The sequence below is a fragment of the Cebidichthys violaceus genome, unplaced genomic scaffold (genome assembly GCF_023349555.1).
Source record: "Cebidichthys violaceus isolate CVI_PGR_0920_01 unplaced genomic scaffold, fCebVio1.0.p SCAF_19, whole genome shotgun sequence".
In the NCBI taxonomy this organism is placed as follows: Eukaryota; Metazoa; Chordata; class Actinopteri; order Perciformes; family Stichaeidae; genus Cebidichthys; species Cebidichthys violaceus.
Window position 1 is genome coordinate 6,437,202 of NW_027176361.1, and position 14,752 is coordinate 6,451,953.

The 14,752-nt window shown below is 41.5% G+C and overlaps 1 protein-coding gene across 2 annotated transcripts in view; it reads left to right on the forward strand.

Annotated features, from left to right (window-relative positions):
- The first annotated feature begins 1,059 nt into the window (after nt 1-1,059).
- The window catches only part of LOC137874606 (multiple PDZ domain protein), a 43,949-nt gene continuing 30,256 nt past the window's right edge, over nt 1,060-14,752 (forward strand). For both annotated transcript variants that reach the window (XM_068713385.1, XM_068713386.1), the window contains exons 1-12: nt 1,060-1,134; nt 3,570-3,655; nt 5,419-5,585; nt 8,000-8,161; nt 8,460-8,599; nt 9,050-9,263; nt 9,709-9,831; nt 10,122-10,319; nt 10,866-10,971; nt 11,596-11,684; nt 12,394-12,631; nt 14,482-14,568. In XM_068713385.1, coding sequence (XP_068569486.1) covers nt 3,640-3,655; nt 5,419-5,585; nt 8,000-8,161; nt 8,460-8,599; nt 9,050-9,263; nt 9,709-9,831; nt 10,122-10,319; nt 10,866-10,971; nt 11,596-11,684; nt 12,394-12,631; nt 14,482-14,568 — 1,540 coding nt within the window. In that variant the 5' untranslated portion in view covers nt 1,060-1,134; nt 3,570-3,639. The remainder of the gene's footprint in view (nt 1,135-3,569; nt 3,656-5,418; nt 5,586-7,999; nt 8,162-8,459; nt 8,600-9,049; nt 9,264-9,708; nt 9,832-10,121; nt 10,320-10,865; nt 10,972-11,595; nt 11,685-12,393; nt 12,632-14,481; nt 14,569-14,752) is intronic.

The following is a 14,752-nucleotide window of genomic DNA, read 5'->3' on the forward strand; positions in this document are numbered from 1 at the left end:
TGATAATCAGACGCTGATTGAATTTGAATCATAACACCAGTTTGAGTCAATTCTGCCAAGAATGGATACCCTGCAGCAATGTTTGTAATAGGCCAACAGTAAAGAGGTCTGCTTTCTTACTTATTTGCCCTTCATGACTAGTATGTCTAAAAAGAATAAAAGCTGTATTACTCTTCCATTATAATAGGCCTATATTTAAGATACAGACCATCATATTTTGCTCAAGGGTGTATAAACAGTGCACTACAGCATCTGTGACACTTATAGGTTACTCAGGCCAAGTGTCCTCAAATGTTATCTTTTCAAGGACTTAATTCAGTTACCTTTGACAAAACAGCATGGTTTTGACATTTTGTCTTTCAAACCTGCGTGTTAAAAAGTTATCCTTAAAGGTTACCTTTAATGAAATTCACCAATCTATCAGTGCCATCAGTGCGAACAGTGCAAACTACAGCAGAACACTGCTGACAGAGCTAACTGTGTTAACCTGAGGGGGAACCGGAGGGTGGGTTCGGTCGGTTTTATCAGCTTTACCCGCTGCATGAGCACAGGGGCTGAGCGGCGGACGCAAGCCAACCGGTGTGGCATGCACACATGCACTCACATTCACTGACGGACACGCACAGCCAGTTTGCTGCTATATCAATGCTCTAAATATTGCACAGAGAACCTTTAAGTGCACACTGCTGACTACAACATCTCGGGCCCCTGGGTGCCTTGGGCCATGGGGAAGTAAGCCATTTGGTAAACCAGCAGTCTTGGTGATAGGTGTAAAAGTCTTAAGTTTATTACTGCTTGTGCTTAAACTGAGCTGTGCAAATTAAAAGACACTTATATGCATTAGGTAAATCAGAGAAAGTGAGAAACGTTCTGTATTTTATTAGTTGACCACAATAGTGCCACCGGAGCTGGAATACAGGCCCAACGTCTCAGGCCTTGGGCCACCAGCAAGCGGCGCTTCTGTCCCAGCTCAACTCTCTGTGCTCCGCTATCGCTGAAAATGTCCATAGAGGATCGAGTTACACTACGCCCCATCTTTAAGCCCCAGTCAGTGGCAGTGCGCCGTTAGCCGCAGGACAACAGAGGATAGGGTAGGATACCGGCGGCCGGGACGGTAAACGCTCCACACTCAATGTAAGTGGTTATTTTCTGACATGTTTCGCTCGGGAAAATGCGACTAAAGATTTTTTTTTTTTTAATTACAACAACAACTTCAGCTTCGGCAAGAGTCGCTTTGCAAGCTACAATGTCGCTAATGAGAGGGGAGATATTCTGAGACGCCTGTTGTCGCGGTGGTTTACTAAACAAGAAAGACGGGATTAAAATTGCTTTTAGTGTTTCTTTTCAAGCATAAATTACATCCCGACCCTGTAAGTAACCACCTTGGGCGTTTTATTTAACCCCAAACCGGCGATACTATGCAACTTCTTCTCCGTCTCCCTCTCGAAAGCCTGTTGCTTTGCTCCCTGGATGAGATGCGAAGGAGGAGGAGGAGGAGGAGGAGGAGTTGAGAAAAGCGGATTGTCCCGAACGCTTTGGCGACTTTATTCAAAATACAAGCAAACCCGACTGGATTTACACATTCTTCTATCGAAACAAGCGCTTTTTTAAGGCTAATACATATTTAATGGATACGTTCTCTCGACCGGCATTTCCTATTGTTTTGGAAAAGAGCTGCACGATAACGTGACAACGTGACAACGCCGTTATTAGCTATTTGTGGTCACTGCAAAGCTCACGCATGACTTCACCAACGACTATTTTCGGAGGCAAATGCCACCGTAAAGCTCCCGTTGTTTTTATTTTGGTTGAAGTCCACCGTGTAACAGTAGCTAATGAGTTCCTTTGGCCTTCTGTGAATCATTACAAGCAACTGGATATGTGCAACCGAAAGAGTGAATCACTTCTGCCCTTGCTTAAGAATGTGAACCATATACCTCCAATATATTTGAAGGGACAATGTGCTAAAGGTCCCTGAAAGCAACACCTCTAGTTATTATAGCCATACTATTGTAATAGCATAGAGAAAACATATAAACCCACTTATAAATCCCAAGACCATAATTGAAGCATTAGCCTATATGAATTGTTCTAAGTTTATTTTTTACACCAGTACAACAAATGCCTCCTGTTAATTCATAGTTGTTGGATAAATAAAATACACAGTGGCCACATACCACGCTTAGAAAGCTCAATAGTCGGTTTAAAGTGTCTAAACATTGGGCGAAGCAAATGAAATGAACATAAGCAAACCAGTGCTGTGGTGATCCTGCTGCCACATGTACTCTATTCTAAGATTCTATATCTGGCTTTTAATTGTCTTACCAATCTCCTTTAATCGTGTAATGTCTCCCAGTCATGTCATGCTTGTAACAAAGCCACCAGTAGTCGAGTGTGACGTTCCTAAGACGGGAGTTGATGGCCATGACAAAAACACCTCCATACATTATCATTTGGCTTCAAAGGTGTGGTGCATCGATGATTCTTCTCTGATTCAAGCTTGTGACAAATACGTGGACCACAAGTAATTAAATGGCAAAATGTTTATGTGTAAAGTCTACTGAACTGTCGCACAATATATAAATCAGACGTATGACGTTATGGTGGGTCATGAAAGAATGAGGATCTTCAATATATCTTATATATAATATATATTTTGAGTCAAGTAGTACAAAAAATAAAAGTCCATATAAACTTCTAAATCTAAATCTAAACTGCCGACTGAAATTCTGACATAGAGCTGCAACAATTAATCAAGACATGGAAATAATTCTGCAACTATCTTGATAATTGATGAATCATTTTATTCTTAAATAAATAAATTCTTATGGGCATTTTTACTATTTTCTGACATTTGGTAGACACAACAATTAGTTGATTAATTGAGAAAATAATCCTCAAATGAATATATGATAAAAAAGAATTGTTGCTGCACTGCTATCATGCAAGCAGGATCTTAAAAGACTGCTGACTGGCAGCCGACATCTAGTGCATACTACAAAACTACTGCCAAAGTGCACTGAATGAATGTAAATTACAAATTGATGATCCATCAATAAGAGCATTAGTCAAATATACGGGAACGAACAACCTACAGTAGATGTGTGCTCAAACAGAGCTGTGGACTGAGTAAATAGCCTACAGTTCTTCAGCACAATGGTTACTCTGTGATGTTATGATGAAGCATTTTTAAGAGATGAATATGGCCCTGATGGAATGGAAATAAATCCATTTTCTCTTTCATGTTGACTTTTTGGATAGAGAGGTTTCCAAGAGGCTGGTTCAGAGGAGAATGAGCTCTTCAGCTTGTGCTTCCTGTTTGGATCAAGTGTGTTGTGGAAGTATACAAATAAGGAATTTGTGGCTTGATGTTCAGTTATCTGATTGTTAAAGCTGGTGTTGGCAACATTGGAGAAACCGGCAAGAGAAAGCACACCTTCATGGGCTTATTACATTATATTCAGAGCTAGAACAATAATTTCAACATGTATACCAAAAAAGGTTTCTAAAGTACATCATCTATCCCAGCTTAAAGAAAATGACATAACACATTGTGTTGTTCTTTGCAGGCCTTGAAAAAGGGAAGCGTTTGAAATTGCTGTTGATGGGGAGAAACCGCGTTCAACTGGAGTTCTAAAAATGATAGAAACAATGGGTAAGTAATCACTTCTTTAATCGTTTCATGGCAACTAGATGTAACCAATACAAAAGCTCAACTTATTTAAGATTCATTGCTACCATAATAAACAAGACAAATATGAAATATTGCCTCCACACACTAACTGTGCCTTTTTACATTTTAATCTTCATTTCTTAGATAAGCATCTTTTCCGTAGAAGGGTCTGGTTTTGTCAAATGGGTGTCCGTCTTTGCTGGCTCGCCATCCGTGTTTGGCTTCTGCTGTGAGTTTCTCTCAACCAGAGTAAGAGGCACTGGATTCAGTTCAAGGCGTGGGGACCGCCAATGCTGCCATATCTGATCATGTTGCCATATACTTGATTGTTTGTTTGTCCCCATAGAGACGTACTTGTCCAACTGTCAAACATGGAGCCAAATTGGTGCTGCCAGCTTCTTTTGTTTAAAGCTGCCATCAGTGGTCACTCTCAAGACTGGCATGTTGACCATATACTTACTGTATGTCCCACCTATAGTAATGTGCAGGTTGGGGCGATGGGGCACGATACACCAGTCTGGGTAGTATGAGAATTGAGGCTTAAAGTCCCAGTAAATGGAAGTTAGAGCGTCTTTAGCTTCTGTACTGTGAGTATTCTCCAATGAAACGGAATATTTTAGCTGTGTACAGTGAAAAGAGGGATGTATATCAAATTCTTTGCATTTGATTGGACCTCTGTGAAGTGGGCGGGCTTAGGAAGTAGCACGATATGGAGTGCAGAGGACTAGAGTTTTTGTATTATGTAAATTTGCATATATTGTTACATAGGTGGACAATATTAATTTGACCTCATTCTAAAAATAAACTGTCTCATGTGACATGTTTTCAATGACTCCAACTAGGACTTCAATTTTGACAATTTTGATAGTGTCATCCTTATGCTCTGGTCCAGGACCACCCTGTCTTTTGGAACACACACAAATGCAAACAGATGGACACACACATACATGCCATGCTGGGGGGGGGGGGGGGGGGACTCTTCATTATGCTAACTGAGGTGGGGGCAGTGAAAATGATACAGCTACCTATAAAGGACAAGTGATGAACAGAAGGAAAAAAAACCTCGCTGACACCCCAGTGTTGTTGGCTTGTTTACATCCTTTGTTCACACAACAGAGCTTCTAAGTGCAAAAAGTGCTTTGGACCTTGTGCACGCACTATTAGGTGTTAGTCACAGTTGGTGAGCTTCGGAAATTGCTTTATTTTTGTCCAGATGACGTTGGGCTGGCCCGTCCACACTAACAAGCCACTCTGGAGTTGCTCCATTGTGGGGCTTATGCAGGGTCCAGCAAGCAATCGGTGGAGGGTCCGGTTCTTTTTTCTTTTCCTCCCGATACCCATTCAATGCTCCTGTGAATCCCACCATTGACCCTCAAGGCAAAAAGCCCCGAAACGTTTCTATGCTGAAGACAAATAGTGTTCTTCCTCTGGTGCAAACGTGATGCTATGGGATTTCTTCCTTCCACTTTGCTTATTTACATGTCATTGTAAACATAAAGACATATTTTAAAAGGTGGTATAGAATATGGTATATATTTTTTCAAGTATCTTATTAAAAATAAATGAAATCTAAATGAATACATGCGCCTATGTCCAAACACCGCTCCCGGTCTCACTATCTCTGCCCGTGAACTGATAAAGCCTCATCTCCTCTCTCCACCTCTATCTCCACCACGCCTGCTTCTCCCTACGTCCACTCCTTCGATCCGGCTGGTGCTGTCACTGAAATATGCGACGGCTTGCAGATACACAGCGTGCCTTGCAGGCGGTGGAGCGTCTCCAGGCCAAACTGAAAGAGCGGGGGGAGGTGCCCACTGAGGAGAAGCTCAGCCTGCTCAAATCAGTGCTCCAGAGTCCCCTCTTCCACCAGATCCTGGCCTTGCAGAAGTCTGTCCAGCATCTCAGAGACCAGGTAAACTGATTTCATGCTATCCAATTTGTTGTCCTTGTTCTAATAGTGTAATAATGCAATAAGCACGACCACAGGACCATTTAACCTATTACAAGTTTTCATTTTCATGTAAACAATGCAGTATTCATTGTTTTAAGCCTCACCGGGCCTTCGAGACTGTGAACATGTTCAATTAGAATAGACAATGCTGCATATAAATGAGTGATGCCGGGTTCCCAGGGTTCCAAGGCCCCATGGAAGGTTACAGGGTTATGGTCATTTAGAGTTCTGCGTCGTTTGTATATGAGTATAAACGGCCAAAATGCCAGATGGCAGCATCATACTTTGTTAGCACAGAAGTAATATAAACAGAAGTGGTCATGTTTAATGATAAATAAGAGCTTGTCCGTCTATTTTTTATTATCATGGTGTTGGATGAGCTGGGGCTGAGGCAGGGGTGATATAAAGGGCCAGGCATAGCTCTTGTGTTAGTGTAGACAAGTGCTGGAATCTTGCACACAATGTAAACAAACTTAAACCTTTGCATTACCTGTATTATATATAACATTTTCTATACCTTCCATAATTGCAAGTGCCTTTATCTTTTCCCGTTGACCTCACTGATTCTGTTTTTGGCTCACCCCCACCCCCTTAAATCCCCATCCCCAATAGTGTTGCTGCTATGGCCAAATTGCTGTCAGGGTTCGCACGAGCCAGAAATAATATGGGTGCATGAGCAGAGATACTTGGTCTAAGTCAGCAACTCTTTTTCAAGCCGATTCTCTCCATTGAGAATAGAACATTTGAGTGGAGGGAAAGAGGAAAGAGCTCTTAAGTCACAGTGGAAAGGGGCCAGGGTAAGCGTTTCAGAAATACAGACGAAAATATTTGAGCTATGCAGTGGGAGGCAGGGATGCTCAAGCTTTTTTACCCCTTGTGGAATTTAGATTATAAAGGCCCTGCTGGCATTTTTGTGTGCTGGTGATTTAGCTTATTTCAAAAGAGGTACATTCCGCCTACTGTATGTGCGCGTGTGTGTCTGCGTTTGCTGATGCATGCGTTTGTTTCACTAAGCAACATTCATCACAAATTCCCTTCAGATTTTGAAATGGACCGATTCCATGTTGTAAAAACGATAAAGAGACGCATTTCAGAATCTGCAACAAGTCGGCGTTATGTTTTTATAGAGCTTCAAAACCCAACTGCGCTTGTTTGTCCCCCTTAAGTAGAACCAATTTGGAGAGAGGGTGTGTTTTGTTGTGAGACAAGAGCCAGACACAAACACACACACACACACACACACACACACACACAAACACACACACACACACACACACACACACACACACACACACACACACACACACACTCTGTCCGTCTTCTGGCTCTGCTAGTTAGGCCTTGCACAGCCCATGTCGCTATGGCGACCAGGCCTCACTCTCCAATGAGAAAGAGGCCACTGTATGAAGTGGGGCAGAAACAATTTCTTAAATGTGCGAGAACCAAACTGGAACTTTAATCCTCTTAGCCAGGCCCCAGCTAACAAAGCTCATGCATGAGGACAGCAACTTAGCAGCATGCTACGCTAAGTTAGCCTGACCCATAGGGTTTTGTTTGCAGTCGCAGCACTAATGTGTCCTGTCCAATGCAGTTTTGTTTCTCAGGACTAATCTGGGACTGTATTTAAAGGAGGCATAACTTACAGTTCATGTTCCCTAAGCTGAAAGTTGTGCAGTCAACTTCCCAAAATGCAAATGCGGAAGTTCACAAGGACAGCTTTAGCTCGGCAATGCCATATGCCAAATGGAGTGTTTATGAAATGATTGCTGTGTGCTATATCCGTCCTTTTAAATCCAGTTCAGATGGCCATAAACATTATGCCCTTTGGCTAATGAAATTGGAAAAACCCTGTTTTATGTAGTTGTCTCGTTCATGTAATTCATCTGTCACACAAGTAAAGTCATTGCAGTAATTAAAACCAAAGCCTAGTAAGGCATCCAGATGGCCAGTGATGCTTTCCCCCCACCATGATAGAAATATTGTATTTGGAGCCTACCAGTCATTGTTGGAACATCAGCTAAGAGCCATTATACCCTGAAGGATTATGCTGCCATAGATCCAGCTAATCATTATGGGATAACAAACTATCCGTCATCCCAGTGGTTTCAGACACCCGGACTTCAGGGTTTTGGAGTCTCAAATTAAACTTGCGGAATGTTTACGTCCACAGAAGGAATTTTTGTTGGACTTTTAATTGTCTTTGGCTGGATTATCGCCAGTAATTGCCGCTCTCTGCAGGTGCATTTTTGCACAAATTCAACAGACAACATCACATTTATATTTAGTTGAAAATGCTTGGTAGAATAATAAGTCAGTGACACATCTGCAATTTTCAACGTGACACACTACATGTGTACTTGTTTATTTTTTTCCAGGAGAGTGTCCCAGTGTCGAGTGGGAGTGACCTCAGCGATCATGTTGCAGCAGTCAAACCAAATGGCGGCCATGTTGCCATCTCAGACGTATCACCTTCTACACTCATCAATGGCAAGACCTCATGTGAAGAATTTGAACTGCTTGTTAATGCCATGGCGCAGGTATGGACAACTGTAAAGCCAAAGCAATCATTGTGCAGTTCATTTTAACACGCGCACAAAAGTCAGCATCTCATCTGTAAACAGGTAGATTATCTTGATTGGGTCTTTCTCAACTCGAACCAAATATCCGAAGACAGTCAAAGAGGAGAACCACAGGCTGCACACTGCGTTATTTTCTCTTGAGGCACTTCAAATAGACTTCTAAAGGCAGCCACAGCTTTGATGCTTCAGTGAATCAGCACAGAGCCAAATTGTATTTTGTGTGTATATTGTATATGTGTGTGTGTGTACGACCCAGGGGCGCTGCGTGACTCAGGTGGACCTACAAAAGCCAGAATCAGGAGGTCTCGGCTTCAGCGTGGTGGGCCTAAAGAGCGAGAACCGAGGAGAGCTCGGCATCTTCATACAGGAAATTCAACCAGGAAGTGTGGCTCACTGGTATGTAAGACTCAACATTCCATTCTTCAAAGATTAAAATCGTATCCTAACAAAGTCAACATTCTCAGAAAATGTTTCAACATTTGGCCATTTGTTGAAGAATTAAGGATTTGAGAAGTTAATTTCAGACAATCAGGGGCTTATACAGATTTCCTGGAATATTACAAATTGGCCTATTTTACTAGAAATTAAAGTTTTTTACAACTTCTTAAAAATTATTTTTGCTAATAAGTCTATTATTATTATTATTATTATAATATAATTATATATTATATATATTTGAGATGTTTTCTTAAAATTGAAACCTTTCATACATGAATGTTACTCACATAGGAACATAATATTATAAAATAATTAGATATCAGAGTCGTTGACACCATTTAGCGTACCATACCCCTCTCTCTCCCTCACTGTGAGACTCCATGCTCCCCCCCCCCCCCCCCCCCCCAGTGATGGGAAGCTCAGAGAAGCTGACCAGATCCTAGCCATCAACGGCCAGCTCCTGGACCAGAGAGTGACCCACCAGCAGGCTATAGGAATCCTGCAGAGTGCGTCAGAGAGGGTGCAGCTCGCTGTGGCTAGAGGACCAATACCTCAGCTGGTCAGTCCTGCGGTGTCCCGCACGCCCTCGGCTGCCAGTACACTGTCAGCCAGCTCCAGCGCGGTAAAGATACACTCTCACACTAATGTCATGAATAAAAACTTGCGCGCCCACTTGCCAATATTGAAAGAAAGAATTGTGCAAACAGATGTCGGCAAGGAATGTGGAATAGGTACACGATCTGACAAATATTCTCGTGAGACATACAAAAAACGACACACACATGCTTGCTTTGCCAAAGAGTGTAACACGCATATACACAAAGACACAACCGAGCATAGAAGCAGTAAAATGTGATTACGGCCGACATACACATCTGTTTCTTAGCAGGAAAAATAAAGCTTTGCCACCACTACTGATTCAAATTTATTTTTATAATACACTGGACAACAACAGTTTTTGTGAAAACACCATCTGCCTTTTTCATCCAACAATGTTTATGACTGGATACATTTTTGTTCAAAAGTCATTTTTTCACTTTATTGATTCTTGTCTCTATTACGCCTAGTGGCAGCACGTGGAAACCATTGAGCTGGTCAACGATGGCACTGGACTCGGCTTCGGTATCGTGGGAGGAAAGACCACTGGGGTTATTGTCAAAACCATCCTCCCTGGAGGCATAGCTGATCAGGTGAGTGCATTAATGCATCCCTACTTTCTTTGGGAATTTTCTTTCAGAGTGTTGAGCCTAGTTAATAGTTGTTTATACAGTGTTTGCCATAAAATGGCATTTTTTGGGTATTTTATGACACCTTCAATGTTCTAGAAAGATGGCTCTTGTCAGTTAGGTATAATGAGAATTGCAAGCAAGCACATAATTAACTGTCACTCTTGTCTTTTGTTTGGTAGCGATAGTGTCATTATGGGTTCTATTGAAGCTACACCGACTTAAGTCAGAAAACATACTTTTTTCTACCGCAGGATGGCCGCCTGCGCAGTGGGGACCACATCCTGAGAATCGGAGAAACTGACTTGTACGGCATGGGCAGCGAACAGGTGGCCCAGGTCCTCAGGCAGTGTGGTAACAGGGTGAAGCTGGTGGTCACCAGGGGTCCTGTGGATGAGAACCCCTCTCTCTCCGCTGTCATGCCTGTGGTGCTCCCCACTGTCAATGAACAGGTAAGAACCATAAAGACGGCAGAAAATTGATTCAAATTCTTACAATATGGAAAATGTGTCACATTGAAATTGGTTGAAATATTTGGAGTATCAGTATAGTAAAGCAGTTTCTCTGTAACAAATGGTCAAGATGATTCAGATCTTAAGTTCAGGTCTCTCATCTCCAGTTCCATCCTTTCTGACAGCCCTGAATGAATGGAATTAAAGAAATAGCAGGTTGCCTGACTCACACATCGGAGAACAGATGTCGCTTCACTTTTTTCAAAAGTAGCGATTTCATGGCTACTCTCAGTACTCAACCCTATTTAAACATGAATGAAATGTAGTGACTCGCTATAGGACTGACATCATTCCCTTTGTATTGCACACATTAGCTGTTATTTTATGGTCGCCAGGTTCAGAGCGCTGAAAAAAGGTATTTTGGTGCCCATGTGTTACAGTCGTATGCCATGACTTGCTTTTCTGCTGTTGTCAAATGTATCGTCCTTTACTTTCATTTTGTTGTCAGTGGATGTTGACCTGTCCTTACCATTCATCTTTTCACAGGGCTATGAGGAGGAAGAGGAGGATGAAGCATTTGATGTGAGCCTTACCAAGAACACCCAGGGACTGGGGATCACTATTGCTGGCTATGTTGGAGATAAAAATGCAGGTGAGAAATGGCAGCCTTCCTTTTTTCAGAGCAGATGACCGTTTCAATTAAAGTGTCATATTGAAGTTTAATTGCTTCCGCGCTTCACTAAATACTCATATAAGTTGCTATGATGAATTCATTCTCGCCTATAATCAATGGATCAAGTGTGGAATATGAAAGCGGTTGCTAGATGTGATGAACCCGGTATTAACATCCAAGTCTACAGAGTGTTTCAGCATCTTTTAACAGCGGATTGTTTTGAGTGAATTTCAGACTTCCAAACACAACTTATATGTAAGTTAATATAATATTTGTACTTTTATAAAATGTAGCAATAAGCTACAATACAATGGGACCACAGACAGCCTGTTATTAAAGCTGTGATATTTAATGAATCTAATTGACTATTGAATGGCCTTGCATTAAAAGTCTTTGTTTTTCAAGGTTAGCGCAAGGGCACTGGGTTCATCACATAATTTTTTACGAGTTGTGTACTGTAATATTTAAACATGCTCACTAACCCTGACTTTGAACATCAAATGAAACATCTGTTTGCTTTTCTCCTTGGCTCTTAATGTCATGATTCATGGCTATGTTCTTCCATCTCTTTAATTTTTTTTTGTACTTGGTCTGACTCCTCAGAGCCCTCTGGCATTTTTGTTAAGAGCATAACAAAAGACAGTGCCGTGGATCAAGATGGCCGTATTCATGTTGGAGACCAGATAATAGCTGTAAGTATCAATTATGCTTTTTGTTGCTATTGCTATTTTATCTGTCTTCAGTGGCATGAGGCAACAAATGCAGTGAATGTTTAATATAATATATTATTGTAATCACATTTAATCAATGGAGGGAAATTCTGAGATGCATCATGACTAATTCACAATTAACTGATTCATAAAAGTGTTGTTTTTTTTCCTGTGACTGAATATAAGACTTGAATTAGCACTGAGCAATTCAGTTTTTCATTTCATTACTTTAGGACATCAACAACGAAGTGTAATTTCTTGCATCATTTGAAACATGAGTTGATGTTGCCCTTTGTTTTCTAAAGTTCTCACAAACTCTTGTTTGCAGCGGTGTATTGGTGTTCATGTGTGCCTGATTGAGTTCTGTTCTTAAGCGGAAATGTTAATGTGCTTTGGGATCTTTAGAACTGAATAAAACACCTAATTGACTGAGAATTCTTAATATGTATGCAGTTTTTACCTGTCTTAAATGATCTAAATAAATTAAGTTAATGGCTGAAGTAGATGGGAATACTCATGTGCAGCACTCTGTTTCTACCCCTGCTGGTATTTATAATCACTTTGATTAATGCTGTTTCAATTCCACTTCTATCAGACAAGAATATAAATGTTGATTCACACTCACAATGTCAGCACAAGCTGTTCAGGCCCTTCTTTAATCCATGGGCTCACAAATGATCGCCCTCTGCAGGTGGATTGCGTAAACATCCAGGGATACACCAATCAGCAGGCAGTGGAAGTGCTCAGACACACAGGCCAGACAGTCCACCTTAAGCTGATCCGGCGGGGCTTCGGGCCTGAGGAGATCCCCCCTAATGTGGCCCCCGTTGTCATCGTCCCGCCCCCTTCCGCCACCACCATCCCCACCACCACTGTTGTCATGATGGAGCTGGAGCTGGAGAGGAAGAAGGCCGAGGAGGCTGCTCAAGGTAGGAAGGATGAAGTGAGAGAAATTTAATGAGGACAGACGAAAACCCCTTCCCTGTTGCTCATCACCCTGTCAAAAAGAAGTTGTCATTTGATATGCAAATATGTCTCTGACAGGAGTTTTTATGATGCAGTAACGAGTGACTCCAAATGGAAATTTTCGTCACTTTTATCAATATAGTTGAAATACGGAAACAGAATATTCTCCTGCTGCATATAAAAACACTGACTTGAGTTGTACTGAAAGGCAGTCCAAATTGATGTCAACATTGTTATTTATTATTTAATGAGAAAGGTGGCCTTCTACTGAATATGTAGCAGGTGTCTTTATTCTTCGACAGAAGCATATATTTGTTAATATTTTGATTCAATATTTGACACCGTTCTCAAAAAACACTGATTGTGTTTTGCCTGTTTGAGGACTCGTCTTAATAATAGCAATAGAATGAGTACGCCCACATTACTGGCCATCTTCCCTTCCTAAGAAAGTGAAATGCACTCATTATTAATACAAAAATATTTTCTCAGACATGTAAACACATAGTCAAAGAATTCCTGTCAAATCCTCCCCTTCTCATTGGTTGTTATACTGCACTGGCTGGACTGACCCAACAACCACATTTCTAAAGAAAGAACCAAAGCTTTCCATCATGTTGTTTCAACCCTGAACCATCCATCCAATAATAACTCAGCATGTGATGCCCAGCATTTGACAGGGTATCCACACAGCTAAGACATTGACTATTGAGTTACGGCTGAGGTCTGCATGTGTGTGCTAGTATCCATCATGTACTTCCATGTTTTTTAAAGGACTTTTTTTCTCCTCGCATTTTTTATGATGTTTCCATCAAACAAGACAGACAGAGAGTAAACAGAAAGATTCTCGTCCCCAGTCCTGACAGGACCTCCAGGCCACTACAGAAGCAGGAAAAGCAACTTGCATGAGTTGCCAATAGTGATAGAGTTTGAAAGTGATTCGATTTGGCAACAGGAAGTTCTAGCCCAAAAACCTGCAGAAAAACTAGCAGCCAGAAGTCGACAAAACAGAGAGGGTCAGGGTTTTCTTGGCTGCTGTGAAACCAGCACTTTTGAGTATTACAGATATTCAAAAGGACTACATCAGTGCATATATGATGTTATGTCCCTGGAGCTCCCTTTGTTATAAACACAGAATAGTTTGGTGAGTAAGAATATATTTGAGTTAATATACTGGGCATGGTATCACAAGTTTGATGTACAAAGTTGGAATGGGTCATTTAATGGTTGGGATTAACGAAAAAAAAAAATTAACGACACACTTAAATTGTTGTCAAGTCAGTGTTAAGGTTGTTGAACTCCTTCTTGCATACCATGAGCTAGCATTAGTTTTTATGTTGGCACTTAAAAGGTGCCGATGAACAGTGTAAACCATGGCTTTCTCGGGCACATGGGTAGTCATTTCATGGGCGACCACTTTGTTGCCCTGTGGAACTCCAAAGACATAAACCGTGGCAATAAGTTGTAAAAAACCTACTGGGGTCATTAAGCAGATATTTGAAGTACTGGAACGTTTAGAGTCTGCCATTATGGATAACATCAGCAAGAGCATGTAACCCTTTTTCAGACCCATAAGGAAATTAGATAGGTGGGTCCTTCTTCTGAAGTGACTGTCATTATGAAAGAGTAGGAGATGCTCCAACTGTTTTGGAAGAATAAAGTAGTATCAAATATAAAGACAGTATTTCAAATGTGTTTTTTGGGTGTATGTGCTGTTAGTGGAAAGTAGAGGTTTTTGTAAGTGTCTGTCTCTACTGTCATGTGTCTGTGTCGCTGCCCACTTCCGTCTGTCTCACTATCCATTGTGTGTTTACAGTCACCACGGATGAAAAGCCGCCCCAGACAAAGAGTGAAGGATCTGATGTCAGCCCAGCCGCGGATCAGCTTACAGAAGACAAACATGGTAGGGGCTCGGAGGCAGGGATTCTTCTTTAAGTACACCAGCAGAGATACTGGGCACACATCTGACAGATAAGGGTTATGGTCGTCAGGAACACTCTGACTAGCAAAACACACGGTGAGGTAGTACCGAGATGGGCGTCATTGGGAATTTCACAGACAGTGCAGAAGTTAAATATTGTTTTTTA